Here is an 18,485-nt window from a genome sequence, read left to right on the forward strand (position 1 = left end):
AAACCTTACAGAGGCTTCAGAAGGTACCTGGTGTGGAGGGACATAGCTCATGGAAGTTAGCAAAGCATCATCTCTTTCCTGGTTGAGAGACAGACCTACACAAATTTTTGCTTCTTTCAAGAGGAGAGCAAGCTAAGCGTAATACATTGGAATGACAGTAATTAGCTGCACCATACTCAGTGCTGGAGCAGGACTGTGGTGGAGGGTGCATAGAGAGTAGGAAGACAAAATAAGGAAGGCTCAAATTTTCGTAATTCTCTTGAACTTCAGAGCTGACAGTTTCCTCTCTGTTCCCAGATGAACACCGAAAAAGGATAGAATGGCATAAGATAGAAGGAAACTTAAAGAATTAATTGTCTTCTACAGAACTGGTGAGGCCTCTTTCAGGCCTATCTGAGGCACAGGCATCAGGATATGCAGAGGACAGAACCACAATAGTTTAGTGAAGAAGGATTTCATGCAAGTTTATTTGCAGTGTCTGCTGCAGGGAGATGTAGGAGGAGGTCCTTCTAAAATATCCTGGACAGTGTTCTAACCAAATATATGGAAAATACTAAGAATATGGATGATCTTGAGCCACTATGTTTTAGAATGCACAGTAATAAATCTAAAAGATATTACTGTCTGATAAAGGTGTAGATGGGCTTTTGGCTAAAATCTAAGTATATATAACACAGCATGGGGTACAGCAGCAAGGGCAGCAAATTCCAGAATTGCTGTAGGCTGCCAGATGGTCATTTCCATTTCAGCAGAACTGCATCTTCTTTTGAAGAATGCTGAACTACTTTGAACATTCTAACAAACCTAAGTGCTCCATGGGCACTTAGGTTTATATAAACCTAACAACAGTTTATATAAACAGACATGCTGCTTCCTTGTCCATCCATTCGTTGTCATCAACCTGCAACTCATTGTTTCCAAATAATCTGTCTCAGCTCCAAGGTTCTGCTATTAAGCATCAACTCCTCCAGACTGGATTGTGTCAATCTCATTTTACCTCGGTTGATAAATCAGAACATTTGTGATCTTCATTTAATTTGTCCACAAATATTTTAGTTACTGTTTTTTGGTTTTGATCAAAGCAGAGTATTATGGAAAAACCCCAAAAAGAATAATTTATCTCATATATGTCAGCATTTTGTTTCTCTCGTAACTTTAAGTAACTCGTCTGGTTTATCCCTATTTAACCAGGCTCCCCAGTGTATTCATCTGGTTCTGAACATTCTTTCTGTATAAGAAACACTGCTGAAAATAACATGGTATGACTTAGAATAACAGCCTGAGAAAGATAGTTTATCCCTGCACTATGCTAAAACCAGTTTTTGATAACAGTCATATTTAGATTCTCTCCAAAATCTACCAAATATTTTCAAACACAAATTTTGCTTCCCCAAACCTTTTTCCCAGTAAGAATACCTAGTTCTCAGAACTCATTATAATGCTAACGTAAACCTTTTTTTTTCATACTGACTTAGTTGAAGGATATCTTGTCCTTCTGTTGCACTATAATATTGCCAAATCATTGGAAAACTAAGTGCAAATGCCAGTTCATTTAGTGCTATCATTCAGCTCTACAGAATTTTCCATTTTAGCTACCAGTGTGTGATAAGTAGCACAGAAAATATATTTTACATGTAGCTCTTGATAGCCTTTGTTTATCTTGTGAAAAAAAAGCCTGACCAGCATATTGCTCATGTTCTTATTTGTTTATACTTGTTTTCTTAGTGTGTTTATTTTGTTTCAGAGAAAGATTTTTGTGAAATGTCGTACTTCTGGGATTAAAACAATGCTGGTGTTTCTTTTCAAGATTATGGCTCATGATTTTTGTCCATGAAAGATATACATAGCAAATTCCATGGAGAAAAAAGCATTGTGACATTTCTGCTCCATAAAGCAGAAGTACAGTTTAGTAATGAAAGTCAGCAAAGACACCTATCCATTGAAAATCAGAAAATATTTTGCATTTTGCTTTTATTTTCTTCTTTTAAGAATGTAAACTCTGAGAGCTAGAAGATACTTATTATGTAACCATGTTAAAACACCATATTTGATATAGTACCTTTTCCTAACGTGTATGCTAGATTACTCAAAAAGAACATTATTGTACTTAAAAACTTTGGATTTGAAGCCTGCTGTCAGAGTATCTTCAAACACATCTTACTTCTTTCAACTACCTCCATTACTGACATCCTTTCACATTCTCCCTAATTCTTCTTCTAAAATTAAAAAAAATATATATTTTTAGAAATGTGTTTCTGGAAAGCAAAATATTTTGAGAAAACAATATTGAGATAACAGCTGCAAAAGCATTACTACAGAATTTCTGAAAATGAAATCAACATTCCTGAATTATAACCAGGTACTCCCTAATTCTGACATTCTCATAGGCAAAAACTCTCTTAATTTCCTCAGATTTACTGCTCTCAGGTTCTTTCAGGGAACGCTGCAGATCATGAACTTGCTTTATTCCTTCACAGCTTCTTGCATAACAGAACCTCAAAGTCTTGTGAGTAAAATCCCTCCATTCTGAGATTCTTTTTCTTTCTTTCATTTGGGCATGAAGAGTATTGTTAATAGTTTGTTATTCTAAGTGAAGAAAATAGCAGATTGGGAAACCACATTTTTCTTTTGCTCAAAAACATACACCCCAAGAGGGTTACATTCAATCTCACTTTTTGAAATTCCTATTTCACACTATTTAGTTATGCAATCTGAATGTTCAACACTTTTGGTCTCTTTTACTTTGAAAAGATGCATCATCTTAAGAGGAAATATGTTGTAGGTCAACACATAGCATCCTGATAGCAGGTCTGGGAATGCCTTCCAAGTGACAGGTACCTACCCTGTTGACTTCCTCTACTCCACCAGCTAGGGGGAGGCCATGAACCTTGAGCAAAATAGTTCTGAACAACAACACTACTACACTGGCTTGGGGATATCCCAGAATATTTTGCAGACTGATTGAGCTCACTTTGTTCACTTTCTGGACTAGCTGAAACCTATGATGACTTTGTTACCACAATCTCTTCAGTCTGGGTGTAAAGTAGCCCTAGGCTGGGCATGGTGCTTCTTCAGTCACCTCAGATGGAATGGAAGAGTAAAATAATTTTGCTTGTAAAAAATCTTGGGGGGAATAGATAGTTCCTTGCTGCACAAATTCACAAAGACAAAGCAAGATTTGTTTTCTCCAACTGTATTAACCAGGGTTTAGAATATGATGCTCAACCTAGACAGTTTACCAAGTAGGACGGAAATCAGCCACCAAAACTCCTCTACATATATGCCATTTAGTATATATACAATATATCATACCTTACAGGAAAAATATGACCATATGAGTCATAGACTCATTACATTCCATCAGCATTTGGCTGTTTGATTTTAATTAATTCAGTGCTGTCTGCTGCTATCCAGACAAGATGTGTAAAAGAATATGCTGCTAGTTGATGACGTGCCAGAATACAGAAAGGCACAAGACTGAATGTCAAGAGAATTTATCCCTTCAAAGAGATTAATCCTTTGAAAATGTACTCTCCTAATGTACAACACTGCTGTTATAAATCAAAAATTATGTATATATTTTTAAACTGAGTGCATACTTACATGTGTGTTTCAGTGTGTAATAACAACTGAATTTGTTAGCACCACAGGCAGCATAAATTCTGATGAACTTGCACAGCCTCTCACAGTATGGTCTAGAATGTGTTATTAACAGGTTTACTAAACATCCACATTAAGCATCTGGTGTGCACTCTTTGAGACAGCTGTAGCTTAACTGCTACTTTCTCCACTAATGCCAATATACCAGCAAGACAGTTGTTTCAGATGTACAAAAGCATATACTGGTTTTGCCTGCTTCAAAAAGACTATCCTAGCAGACAGTATGTGAAGAATGGCAAGGAAAGAAGGAGCCATATAGCTGCAGAGCATAATGTTTCATTTAATTCTCTGATCCATGCTATAAGAGCAACAAACCTAAGGGCTGAGAGAGGAAGCGAGGGAGCTTTCAGGTCTTTTGGAAGGAATGTTTTTTTATAAAAGTGAAGGCAGAAGTAGGACTGGTTAAATCACAGTGGTGCTGCTGACAAGATGAACCTGGAGAGCACTTCAGCAAAGAACGCTTTTGAGGGGTGATGTTTAAAAGCATCCAAGCAGATTTAAAGAACACTAATTCTTACAGGATTTTAAATGGGACTTATGTCCCTAAGGTCTGCCTTCTGAGTGTTTGGCTTTTCAACATCAGTAGCCATAGCAACTTACAGGCAATGTAAACGTGCCAGTGCTCACAAATTCCAAAGTCTCTGATGTATTTTGAAAATGTCTCTCTCTTTTTATTTATTGAGCATCTTATGCTTTTCCCCTAATAGATGTCCCTACTGCCTGTGCAATGCCGGAACCCACCAGGACAGGCTGGCTCCCTTCAGAGCAGTGCAGTGAAGAACGGGTGATGGGAACAATCCAGCCAAAAGGTTTCTCAGGCCCCTGCTTCTTGGTTTTATAATCACCAAGAGCACTCACTTTTATTGCTATACTGCAAGGTCAACAATGACTACCAATGCAAACAAAATCATAATTTTGAGTATATCTAAATATAGATGACAGGCAATTCAGATACTCATTTTAAAATACAAGCTGTGAGGTTCCATTCAGCAGAATTGTCTTTTCCTCCAATGACAAACTTGCCAGGTGACTGTTGGGCAATTGACTCCTGATAAGCACCAGGACTGAAAAGATAACATGAGATAAAGCCAGCAGTGAGCTGTCTGCCCTGTAGAAACTGACTGACTAATGACTGTTGGGCTAGATAAGGGCCACTCCAGACAGTAGCATACAATGGAAGGGGAGAAAAGTTGAAGAAGCAACATTACTGAATTTTGGAATCTACAAGAAGCACAGCAGAAAAATCTGGGCCACAGAAACTCCAGAAGCAAATAAGGAACTCTGATGTGTACATTCTTTGCTGCCTAGGACCAGACTGCTGACCTGCTTAGGATCAGACTACCACCCCAGAAAGAGAAATCATTGGGACATTGCAGGATCCTCGGGTGGTGCTACTTACATCTCTCTCCCTCTTTTTCCTCTCTCTTTTTCTCTCTTTCTCCCTCTGTCTTCAGGCTTGCCAAATCTTTGCCAAGTTAATTCATATTGTTTGTGCTATTTGTTGTCTATCGAATAAAACTTTTTGGTTTTGTTTCCCTTCGTGGTTCGACGTTGCTTTTGAGAGATACGAACAATATGTTATACCCAGCTGATTACCCCAACAAAAATGTCATGTCCCATGAACCAGCCCAGATGACAGCCAAAGCAGATTCCATCTCCCAGGCCAGGGTTTCCCTCTGATGGAAGTGTTAGCCTTTAAGGGTAACCAAATGATGATGGCCCCCTTGGACCGTCTGAATACCCCTTGATCAGATTAAGGTGAAATGATGCTCAAGGTCTGCTTCTCAACAAACAAAACAGTAATTCAATTGCTCTAACAGTTAAAAGTTATTCTGGAGTAATTCTCAGGGAAAACAAATCAGCCACAAGTATGTATATGTATATATATATTGATGCGAAGAGTTAAAACTTGCTAACATGGAAACATGGGAAGTGCTGTTGATAAGCTTAGAGAAAAGCCATATTCCAGTTCTGGTTCACTCCATCAGTACAGGGTGAAGACTTCAAGCCTTCCTCCCAACAATCCTCACCCACAACCACCAAGAGACAGAGCACATGCAGAGATGGGTGGAATATTAATAACTTCAGGGAGGTGATGTGAATAACCCTGCTTCTTGTATGGAAATGTAACACATATGTATGATTTTTAAGGATAAAAGTGTAACCAAATAACCAAGTGGTGTGCATGTTTGGAGGAGTGATCCCCCAAGTACCCATCACTGTAATAAGGAATACCTTGCTTCATAGTCTCAGTCTCTGTGGTTATTGCATTATGCCAACTTCCTCAGCTTCAATATATATAGAAAGGAATATATACAAAAGCACAAAAGCAGATACTTTGATGTTCAGGCTGCACAATCACAAAGGCTGATTATTTACATGACAAAAAGCTGCAATACATGGATATTAATGCTGCATAACCTGGGAAAAAATTGTGGTTACTTAATATTAGGAAAGAGAAAGTGATAGCGATATAGTAGGAGAAGTTAAGAGAGACAGAAAATCACTCGTCCTTGATTCAGCATTGACCAGCCAGCAGGGCAGGGCTGGTGTCAGCAAAACTCTCAAAGCAGCCCCTCATTTTATAGTTCTGTCTCCTTTGTTTCCTAATGAGTAAGCGTGGCTGACTCATCATGACTGGGTAGCTAGAATGGCCTTCAGCCCCTTCTGCTCCTCATTCGCTTTTCTTCTCAGTGTTATCATTATCATGATATGCAAGACTTAGGCCACATGCAGGTGCTTATCACTACCATTTAAGTTAAACACACTCCAATCCTTAAGTGGTAGCCAATCCACAAGAAAATGAGGTTATGGGGAAATACATTCAAACCTTACATCAGTAACTGAAATATAATTCATTATAATATTTAATTCATACTGTACAACACTTCAAATAACTGGCATGACATATAAGCAGAAAAGGGAAGCCTCTCCTATATCTGTCAATATTTGGTGAGAACATTGGCAAATATTTTATTTCCTGCCTTCCGGAATCCTGCAGCTCAGGAGTAGGTTGACAAAAGAAGTCCCAAAACCAGCAATATTTCAGGTTACATATAAAGTGATGTGTGTGTGTGAAGTGATTGGTGTGAAGAGTTGAATTTATGCTAAAGTTTATGTTAAAAAAAAAAATAAATAATTTAAAGCATTCCTCTCTACTACATTTTTTCCCAACCACCTCTGCCCTCTTATGTTTTTCTTATTTCAGTATCAGTACCATAGCAATATCCAGGACTCATGAATGTAGCAAGCACTGCTCTCAACATCTCTGGAGATGTTTAGCCTTGCAAATAATTGTCAAACTCAGCAATATGAGACAGCGTGAAAAAGCATGATACTGGGCTAATATTTGTATACCCTGAAAATAATGGCAGAGGACAGGGAGGAGGACAAGTGGAAGAATTATCGAAGCTGTAACAGCTGAAAGAATTAAAAAAAAAAAACCTACTTAAATTTTAATGATAAATAAACAGCAAGTCTTGCAAGCAGAGGAGATCGGAAGCTTTATTACTATCTTTATTACTCATTACTATCCTTATTACTATTTTACAAATTTGGGGACCATATCTGAAGTGTTTGAGGATTCCAACACTTCCAATAACTGAAATGACACTCCACGGACCTTCTCTCTTGCAAGCACCTACTCATACAGACAAGTTATATCAGGAATACACAATATACATTTGCAGCAACTTTTATGCAGCTGGAAAGGAAAAAAGGGAAAGAGTGAGTCCATCAAATACGAGTAAGACTCTCCTCTACAATGAGTCTGATTTTAATTTGTTCAGCCTGTAGATGCTGCTGTTTTTCTAGTAAAACACTTTAGGAAACATCATCTGTTAACTGAAACTAAAGCAGTATTTTGCCCTAGAACAAGTATGATTAGGCCTCTCTCTACTCAAGACTTCTTGAAGCAATTATCTGCCTTAGTAATAACCAGACCCAAGAAATGGAAATGGTGTTTAGAGCATCAAGTAATGCTATGTGAAATGAACACATACCAATACTATTCTTCTGTTTATAGGAGGTTCAACATCAGTAGTAATTAACTATGCTACAAATCCAACCAACATCACCTGCAAAATCAAGGATTATTGGCTGACAAGAACAAGCATCAATTAAGTCTTGGACTTTAGTCCTACCTGTTGTCTAACCTGCAGACAACTTTAAAAACAACCACAAAGCTCAGTACCCTGACATAAAAACCCCAATCCTCTTGATGATTCTTACAACATTTTGTTTAGTTACTAGCATCAAGTCTATCACAAGGATGTTGTGAACAAGCCCACATAGTAGACAGTTTGGTGTTTGGGTCAGGCTCAAGGAGCTACAAGGGCATTGCAAAATTGTGCTAAGCTTACTGTGCTGCTATGGGTGACATTACTGGAAACGAAACCAAACCAAACCTAAATATTCCACTCAGAAAAAAGGCCTTTCAAAATGCACACACTGATGAAGTCTAGAACAGTAGACACACCTTGTTTCACACACTTTTGGTCCACTGCTTAGCCAAAGTACATGAACAACCAAAACTTTTAAAAAATATCTTGAAGAGGAGATAAACATTAGGCTAAAAAAAAAAAATCATCTTGGTTCTGAGAAAATAATTCTAATTTTTCACAACAATCATTTTTCCTGGGCTCATTTGTGGCCAAGTTTCATTTCTATCTGTGCAATGTGATAGGGTAACATCATTTCAGGCCTCCAGTTCGAGCAATTAAGAAGTCCACGTTCACCAATCATTATCACATCGTTACCACAGATACTGTGTATTCTGAATTAAGGAAAAACTGTTGAAACCTCTAATACCACTGTGGGGTAACTGATGGAAAAGTTTAAATATGGTCACCACAGTGGCCTGTGAGGATATAACAAAATTATCTATCGCATAGTATATCTGCTTGTCACAAGTCATGACTTATACTTAAGAGTGTAAGGAGATTGTTTCACTAGACAGATCTTGACAGGCTCAAGATCATAAACCCTGAAATATTTCCAATGAGTACCACAGTTGTGTGGGTGGCTCATACAACATGTAAACCTGCAAACACTAGTGGTGGTAGCAATTCTTATATATGTTCTCCAGAAACTTTCCAGTGAAAGGCTTTCCTCCCTTATCAGCAGTGGAGAAATGGAAAAAGGAAAGGATTGGGACTGAGAGAAAAGAGTGGTTTGGAAAAACCAAGTCCTTTCCCAGGAGGACTGAAACAACGGGCTGTTTACTACTGAGGTGGGGCAAGAAGCGCAGAACACTGCTTCGTTAAGAGGTGGAAGTTGAAAGACTAACAGAGACTTCAGCATGTATAAAAAAACAGAAAATATCTAACAGAAATCTGGGGCTTTTTCTGAGAACATCAAAGCCAACACATGCAGATGTTTGCAAGATATGGTAATCATCAGTGGTTAACATGGAAAAAGTCAAGCTGCCCTTTCCCATGTTCCAGTTTACAGAGACAACTGTAAGCATTCACAGTAAAACACAGCAGCCTGCACCCAATTTTCTGCATTGCTGAATTTCACAGACATGCCTAGTGATAAAAATGTGGTTTTGAACAAGCACTTTTTTATAATTGACTAATTTGTTATGAATTTTCTACCAACACATAAAAGGCATGCAAACTTCAATTTACATACTGATATTTCTGCATCAAAGGCTATCCTATTTAACACACAGGATCCAATTCTCATAAAAGCACAAGTTCAATAACAGCAACCACTGAAGTTCCAATATTACATTTTCGGCTAAAATATTGCTCAATGCACAGCTGAGTGACAGTCTCCTTAGTAACATGACTGTGGGAGACACATACACAGAGAAAAAAAAACAGGGTTGTTGCTTAATCTCTGCAAATCTGATAGACATATGGGTGAAATTAGTTGACTAAGGACCTCAAGTTCATGCCCATGTGGCCACTTATATTTTCCTGTTTCTAAACCAGACTGGTTTTAGTTTACATATGCACAGAGCAACCAGCACAAACAGGCAAGAGCTGCTCTGAGAGATGGCAGTGGCCATCAGTATGCAAGTTCTGGCCTCTCAAAAACCCATAGAAATTTGACAGTGGCCCAGAATATCATTCTAGGAGGCAGAAATCTGTTCAGACCCAAAGGGAGAAGCTGGATTTTGACAAAACAATATATCCAACCCATACTGTCATTTGATGTGAGGCCTGTTTATGTACATTCTGTTACAAAGAAGACAAATTATGCATGAACTGAAAACTGCTGAAATCCTGCTTATCCATTCAGTTTGAGCACACAAAACCTCTGAAGATAACTCAGCAGACACTTCTGTGATCAAGACTGACACATCTCACCCAATATTTACATGATGAGGAAAAAAACTCTATCAAAACTGTATCAATATTTGATATGTATATCCATTCATTTATACATCCCACCCTCCACAGTCTGACCACTTCACAGAACAGACCTATTACAGACCTGAATTTTACACCTGCATCAATTTTCCCTTAAAAAAACCCCATATATAACACACTTTAAAAAGTTGGTACTACTTTGATTTACATCTGAAAGAATGAATTCCATCAGTTTCATAAATCCTAGGTGCTTTGGATACAACTGGGAAGAGAGTGGAAGCATTATCTACATCAGAAGACAAGCTCTGGAAGTATTATGGTAGTGTTCCTCATTGACATTTCATCCACTCATAAAAGCAGCCTCCTGTCTTTCCCTTTTACAAAGAAAGAATAAGAAAAAGTTCTGGAAGCTAATAAACTCTTGTTACTTCAAGTTCGAGGGTCCCATTAATGAATTATGACATTGAGAGTCTCAACTTTATTCACCATTTACACATATACTTAAAATTTGAGCTCCCTGGCTCACGTGATGATTGCAGGGCTTAAGAAAAACACAGCTCCTAAAGAAGGTCCATAAGCTATTAGGGCTTTATACAGGAGCTTACTATATTCTCCATGCCTTGTGAGGACATCCAGATGATGGTCTACAAGGACCAGCAATGTAACCCTTTGGCTACTTCATACCCCAGTAAAGGTGAACCAAACCTTCTGTGACAGCTTTTATGGACTGATCATCATCTCCTATTAACTGTTTCACAACAAAAACACAAATTGTCTCTCCTGATTGTTAACTCAGAAGTACCATATTATTAGCACACTGTCCCATAACATGATCACATTAAGAGTTAAGTGTGTAAATATGCAAACATAGATACCGTAGCTCCCAAAAAAGCATAAAGGATCTCTATAATAGTCAATATTCAATAAGTGCCACAGGATTAAAATATTTACACAGATATATGTAGACATCCTGGACTGAAAAACAAAATACAATTTTCCAGCCTTAGTGATGAAACAGACTGGGACACTTCTATGCAGTTACTGAAATGCTGTATAACTGTAAAACTCAGGTATAAACAGTGGAAGATACAGACTGGTTTCTGATTGTGTCTATATAAAGTTGGGGCAAAACCATCTGTTTTGAACCAATCATGGAAACAGGGTGAGAACCACGGTTTCTTTCCATTAATAAGGATATGCAATGAAGACAAGAATGTTAATTTTATATCTTCTGTTATTTTAGGTTGTTGCAGTTGTAATCTCCAATATTTTTTTCAGCTGGCTAATTATGAACCAGAAATAAATTTGAAGCTGAAATACTATAATAAGGCAAATAATTCTCACTTTTCATCATACATTAAAACCAGTAAAACACAAACCCCACAACAGTAACATCCAGTCCGATGTATTCAGATATTAGACTGTCAATGGATGTAGAGGAAGATTCAAAAAGTGGTCAGTTTGAGTTTCATGTTGGCAGAAATGATTGTCTGGAAAAGTTTGAATAATCCTCTAATGATTCTTTAACACCTTAACTCTGTATTAACACTTATGGTTTATTTAGTTCTGAGAAAACACTTAAAAGCCATGAGGCGATTTTAAGAAAACATTCAAATTTAAGAAAACAGCTATTTTCTCTTGACAGATTATTTGGCTACAATTAGATACACCAAATTAATGCATGCAGTTCAATGAATCTAGACAATATTGAATCAAAACAACTACTATTATTTTCCATCTCTTTGAAACTGAACATTCAAGCCATCTGAACTTTCAATCTAATTTGGCACTTCAAAAAAAACTTTACAAAATGTAACCAGGCCTGAAAACCTATACTTAATTTCTGAGTAAACTCCTGACATTTCATAGAAGTATGTCATAAACAAGATCTTCCAGACAATTATACAAACCATAAATGTTTTCAATTACATTGTTAAAGGCATTCTTGTATAAAAGTCTTGTTTAAATTCCTGCACATTTCTGTTGCTTTCAATATCCCACATTTTGAAAAAGGAGATGCCTTATATTAACCCAGGTTCTACCAAAAATTGCTCCACACACGACACATATTCAAAGTTTCAGGCTTTAAAAAAGTATTCAGTTTGATTTTAGGCGATGGTAAGAGAGAGATATATGATGATGAGTTAAAACCAAGAAACTAAGGATCTTATCTGTGTCTTATCTGTGTCTAGAGTTCATTTGTTGCTCATTGACAACTGAATCTGTCTTTCCAAGAGTGCTCACCTTTGTTCCCAAAAGAAATACAGCATAATGCTCTAGTAATTTTTCAACAGGTACTGACTGAAACTAGGATTCATAACAGCTGAGGGAAGGGAAAATAGATACTTGCCCAAGTGAACAGATTTTGAATTAATTAAATTAAGTATTCTGTTTCATTTTGCTTTTCATTAATAGCCAACAAACCAGATGTGACTGTACGTGAGACCGCAGTGGTCACTCTGATCAACAAAGGTTTGGTCTTGCACAGGTCAGTTCCTCTGGCTCTCACAGTAAGTGATCAAAGCAATCAGCACTGAGAAAAAGTGTAATTAACTGAGCTCATACACTTCCGTTAAGTATTTTGATTAAACTTAAGCTCAAAGTGTTTGCAGAAGCAAACATAAAAGCATTCTAGGAAAAAAGGCTAGTGCTGGTTTAAGTAAAGTACATCAGTTGAGATTAATTAAGAATCTCACAACCCTGCTTTATTTGTTGCAGAGACTGTCATAATTCACTAGAAATTCAAGAACTGCTCCCAGGAAGGATGATATTTCTTGCAGGGGTTAGAAATGCATGTATTTTGCTAAAACAATAATAATTTATATTATATTAGATTATGTTATGTCATATCACATCACATATGTCATATCATATCACATCACATATCATGTCATATCATATCATGTATCATATCATATCATATTGTATTATATAAATTATACTATACTAATAATGATGATGATGATGATGATGATGATGATAATAATAATAATAATAATAATAATTACCTATGAATATTTAATACTTTCCCATCTTCCACAACTTCAGGAAACACTCTATACTGCATATCAGTTTATCCCCAGTTTGTACTGATCCGTTAATTGGTCTCAAATATTTTCCTTTTTGTACCCCAACAGCCTAATCTGTACTCACCTCTCATACTGAATAGAAAAACATTTTTATAAGATTTAAAAGTTACTGTATCACCAAAAGCTTGTTTCTGCATCAACTACAGAATATTTTTATTCTATTTTTTCTAAAAGTTGGTAATATTTAGTGTGGAAAACATTCCTTTAACTGAAAATTCATTTCAGGCTGGAAATATTATTATGCACCAGGCTAACCCTGAGCTCAAAAGATTTGAATAAAAGAAGCGTTTGAAACTGAGTATATGGCCGATTTTTTTCTGCAGTAAACTGAGTAATAAACATTCAAGATAGATGAAAATCTAAGATGTCCACCTAATGTCTGACTTAGCCAGGCTTGAACAGATACATGGTCCGGCTAGGATTGTGCAGCTGAAGAAAATATCAGAGTGTTTACGGTGATTTTAGGATAGCTGCTTAGTACAAATTAAGCAAAAAACGCAAGCCAGGTCTGCTCCTAAAAATCCAAGGATTGCAAAAAAAAAAAAAAAAAGGGGGGGGGGTGGACCCTAGTAGAAGGCCCTTCTTCTTTTTAATAATCTCAAACTCCTTTTGGCAGTAAAAATAACCATCCTCTGTTAAAAATCTAGAATCAGTTTCCCCTGAAGAAGTAGCCTATAAATAAGTCACTTCATATCTACTGTACATGTTTATTTTCTTCAACTGTACATTAATCTCTCTGACAGTTTCACTCATCTGTATTTGAATCACAGCCACATCAGTATCATTTAATGGTTACACCATTATGGCCTCAAATTTCCTTGAAATGCCCATTTCCAAAAAAGCCCAAAGACATCTCCATGTAACAAGCAATCACATTTTTACACTGTTTTTCTCTGGTAATAGGGACTCTATCTCTAATCACAGATCAACACAGGGATGGAAGAGCATTTCTAGGTAAAAAGCAAGCATCACGCATCCTCTTACACACCAATCTGCCATGCAGTAAAAGTCCTATTTTATGCAACTTCTTCAAGTCACCATCACCTGGAAAAGCTGGCAGCACTGGGCAGCTGGCTTGCTGCAGTTCCACACTTATGTGCATTCCCCTTACCTGTTTAACACAGCAACTTGCTGTCTAAGCTCTCAGACATAAAATTAGAAGCTTTCTGGAGAGAGCAGTGTTACACAAGTGTATAAAGTATGTTTGGTGTCAACACACTTATCAGGATACATAAAGCTTTTCTGAAATAATTTCAAACAGTTTTTTAACACCAGCTTCTACAGCTTGTGAAAAAGAGAAAGATCCTGACAGGATTAACTCCTGTAAGGAGAGGAGATCAGGCCAAGCTGTTTGTGTGAATTTACTTAAAACTTGTAATATATGTTAATGAATTTGTATTCATAACCAGTAAAATTCAGGGTTAAACTGAGAAAGAAGTGAACAAAGCAGCTGAGACATGGCATTTTCCACTAGAACAATGTAAAACAAGTCTTGTTCTTAAAACAAGACACTGCTGAGGGCATTTAGGCGCCAGCTGGGCACCAAAGGATGTGAACATCTGCACAAGAAGAACATAAAGATGCCACCACCAACAGATAAGAAGTTATGGCTAGGGTCTGATATCACCTTGTAACAATATAATGAAGTCTGCAAGAATTGAGAAGGTAACGATGTTGCAACCTCCCCTTTTACTGTATAAATACCCCAGCCCTTTCCCTTACCCCTGGGAACTCTTTGTCCAGCGTGAGCTGGGAGTTCCCTGGATCAAAAAATAAATACCTTTGCTGTTTAAAGGCTCAAAACTTTGTCTCTAAACAGTTTTGCTGGCCTTTTTGGGCTTCACTTGAATGAGATTATCTTAAAGGAAAAAAAGTTTATAAATATGGAGCTGGATTACCTTCCCTTAGACGCTCAACCACGAAAGTGAATCCAGTAGTTCGTGGGTGCAGGACATACTCGTATTTTTGGAGTCCATTCTTTTCAGCAAATTCGTTGCTGCGGGCTTTGGTATTGGCTGAAGGAGAGAGGAAAAAGCACCATTTTCTCTTAGTGTGCATACAGACTAGGAATCACACAATTATTTTATGTCAGGAACAGCACAGCAGCACACAGTACAGATGTGCAACAGCTTTTCAGGTGGAAGCAGACCGCAAGTGCATTTTCAGTGGTCTATAGTGTGGTTTGGGGAAGAGCAATGTGGATTGCAAGAAAAGCCTTTTTACCCTCTCAATTAATTTTGGAAAATGATCACCAAATCTTTCATATTTATCAAATGGAATCTGAAATCTATGATCTACAGTATGTTACTAGCTCTCTGTATACCTCAAAACCCATTTTAACAGTAAAAGGTGTTAACTGGCTCAATTTTTTTTTTTTTCCTAATTCAAAAGGCACAAAATACAGTAATTTAGGTTTGACATGTACAGAAATACCTTGATGTCAATGTTCAACCAAAGAAAACATTAGATGGAGGAAAAGTTACTATAATACATTAAAATGGTATTTTACATTTTCACCCTTAACTTGACATGTTTTATTTGTCAACCTACACCGCACATACATACCTGGTTTTAATTTTTTTACCAACTCATAGTCACAGCACATAACTTGATATCGTACATAGACTACACAGAAGGCACCTGGAAAGTAGAGTGGCTGAGCCTCATAACAACTGAGTTTTGAACATCTAGGAAAAAGAAGTCCATCACAAGAAAATTGAGCAAAGGCCTTTCAAAGCCAGTTGCTAACAGCCTGCTAAGCAAGGAAGATGCAAACACTTAAAAAGTGAAAACCTGAAGACAGGTGGAGAGGAAATTTGTTCTCCAGAGACATTTATGAGGCTCTTCAGGGAGCCTCAGCAACCAAGTGCACTTTGCTGGCTACATGGACTTTTCAGGTTACACTTCCTCCACTTCAGTTCTGCTGTGCCTCCCCCGGGGCAAAAAGGCAATGAAAACATGCAGTGCTCCCTTGTAACATAGAAAAAATATATTTTATCAAATACCTTAATAAGTAACTTGTATATACATAGTTTTACACGTGTTCTAAAAGACAAAATCCCAGAAACAGAATTGCAGAACATTGCCTAAGCAATGTATCATCTCTTTCAAGCAGAAACAGTTCCTTTTTTCAGTGTTCACAGCTGATTTTAAACAAAGATGGGAGATAAAGTAATGAAAACCATATTGCTCCTTAATAATTTAACAGAACTGATATTCATGGGTATGTGCTTTCCCTTATAGTTATCATTGTTTTTCCTCTATTTTTCCTCTAAGAGAACAATACCACAAGTGGACAAATCAAGAGTAGTATGATATATCCTTCTTGAAGTAATGCAACTTCTCAGCATTTTTTCCCCATAAATTACATGAGCTCTTTGTTTATCAAAATGTGGGTGTCCCTTTTAGACTATTATCTACCTATTAACAAACACCATAGCATATGACTACCCCTGTCACCTACTGTTTCCATGCATAAGCATATTGCTTTTCATACATGCAATCCTTATGATTCTGTGCACTCATTTCAAGACCACATGATTTGGAGGAAAGAAAATGCTGCACCGCAGTCAAGCAAGGGATTAAACAAAGAGCATCCAAAGACTTAATTCTTGCCAAAATGTATAAATATTCAAAAATACGACATCTTCAAAAAGCATTTCTAAAATCACAGAATGTGTGAAATAATAAATTACACTCGGATATGTAGCTTATATTTATCTTTCCTTGGACATAGGCATTATGTCACTGCATGATCAGAATTTTATTTTTGTCTGCTTGCCTGTACTCCATTCAAAGTTGAAAAAAGACTATTATGAGTCAGTGAAGGAAACTTGCCTTTAGGACCCCTACCTCTGTAATGGCAAAACTTGCAAAGCCTGCCATGAGCAAGATTTGGAATTTAAGAAAAGGCAAGGGTAATTTTGTAATTACTAAATGTTCCTCTGAAAAGCTGGGTTCTACCTTACAGATTCTACTATGTTGCACTGTTAGCTCAACAGCTTACACTGTCTTATTTTCTAAGAAAAGGCACTGATCATCAGGAGTCTTCCTATAAAAAGTACATATGCATTCTTTCCAGATTCCGTGGTGATTCAATTAAAATGCTTTACATTAATTCATCAGAAAGTTTTAAGCTACTGTATTGTTCCTTCCAAAGAACAGTGGAAGCGTTGTCTTAATTTTCTGCATATCAAAATTTGGGTTCCACATTGGAACGTTTTCAATCTGTAAATCAAGTCAATCAAACCTTTTGACATGTAAGTACCATATGTAGAAAGCTAAGCAGTCTACAAAAATAATAGTTCTAAGTCTTAAGCATCAGTTAATGAGCAGTCAGAAAAACCCTCTTCATATATTTGCTTACTAGCACTTTGTTCCAGAGGGAGCAGGAAAACCAGATCCTTGGGATTTGTAAAACACTCCTATTTGCATCTCAAGAAAACCAAAAAGAAAATGGTGGGCATCTTTGTTTTATGAGCAACACCTTACTGATGCAGCAATAATGGTTTTGGACCTTCACTGACTGTTGCCTTAAAGTAATCGTCTTCAAACATCCTCCTAGAGCACCTCTCTGCGCTGTGGAAGAACTCAATGCAAACATCTTACTACAATGCCTTTCTAAAAATGTGTGAACACCTGGACAACAGCACACCACCCAACACTGTTTCCTGATACTTGTGTCCCTGTGTTGACTCTGGAGCAAAGTGCCAGAGTCAATGAAGGGCAGCAAATGTGATGGTCCCTGCTGTATGAAATCAAGAGGTTAGAAAACTGATTCATAAAATCAGAAACCCATTTTTATATCCTCTCCATCATAAGGAAATTAACAAAACAAACATCTCTTTAAGATCCTTTAAGATCAGTAGACCAGATGCCTCATCATTCTGCAGTCCACATTCTGCATTTCACATTATTATGTTAAAGAATACAAAAAGTACAAGATGTCTTTGTAAGCCAGGTATTGATCATACTACCTGAAAAAGAGGAAACATGTTCTCTTCTTTTCTTCCAACCAACTAAGAGAAATTGGAAAAAGCAGCTCTTGAAGCAGTGACTCAAAATGAACTCAGTTTGGGTGGCTCATATCATCTAGCTAATGGTAAAGCCCCCTCTTACTTACTCTCTCTGAAAAAAGTTAAGTGTTGCTTTCTAGAAGAAAGTATTTTCTTTCTTACATTATGAACAACATACTCTTGCATTAACAAGAAAAGAGAAAAATCCAGCTGCAATTCACTCTTACCTTCTAGATAGAATATTGTATGTGTTCTACATCACAATATTCCTGTCAAGCTTTAGGCTCTAGCAAGCTTTCCTACTTGGTTTTTAGTTGTTTCTCAAGGAAAAAAGGTCTGTGCAATCACACTCTGTCCCCTTGCTCCCCTTAACTTTTGAAGCTATTGCCATCTGCAAACAA

The 18,485-nt window shown here is 37.1% G+C and overlaps 1 protein-coding gene across 2 annotated transcripts in view; it reads right to left on the reverse strand.

The window, feature by feature from the left end:
• LCLAT1 (lysocardiolipin acyltransferase 1) overlaps positions 1-18,485 on the reverse strand; it is a 99,809-nt gene that overhangs the window by 38,269 nt on the left and 43,055 nt on the right. For both annotated transcript variants that reach the window (XM_030447136.1, XM_030447134.1), the window contains one exon: positions 14,968-15,084. In XM_030447136.1, the coding sequence (XP_030302996.1) occupies positions 14,968-15,084 (117 nt within the window). The remainder of the gene's footprint in view (positions 1-14,967; positions 15,085-18,485) is intronic.

This window comes from Calypte anna, chromosome 3 (assembly GCF_003957555.1).
Source record: "Calypte anna isolate BGI_N300 chromosome 3, bCalAnn1_v1.p, whole genome shotgun sequence".
In the NCBI taxonomy this organism is placed as follows: Eukaryota; Metazoa; Chordata; class Aves; order Apodiformes; family Trochilidae; genus Calypte; species Calypte anna.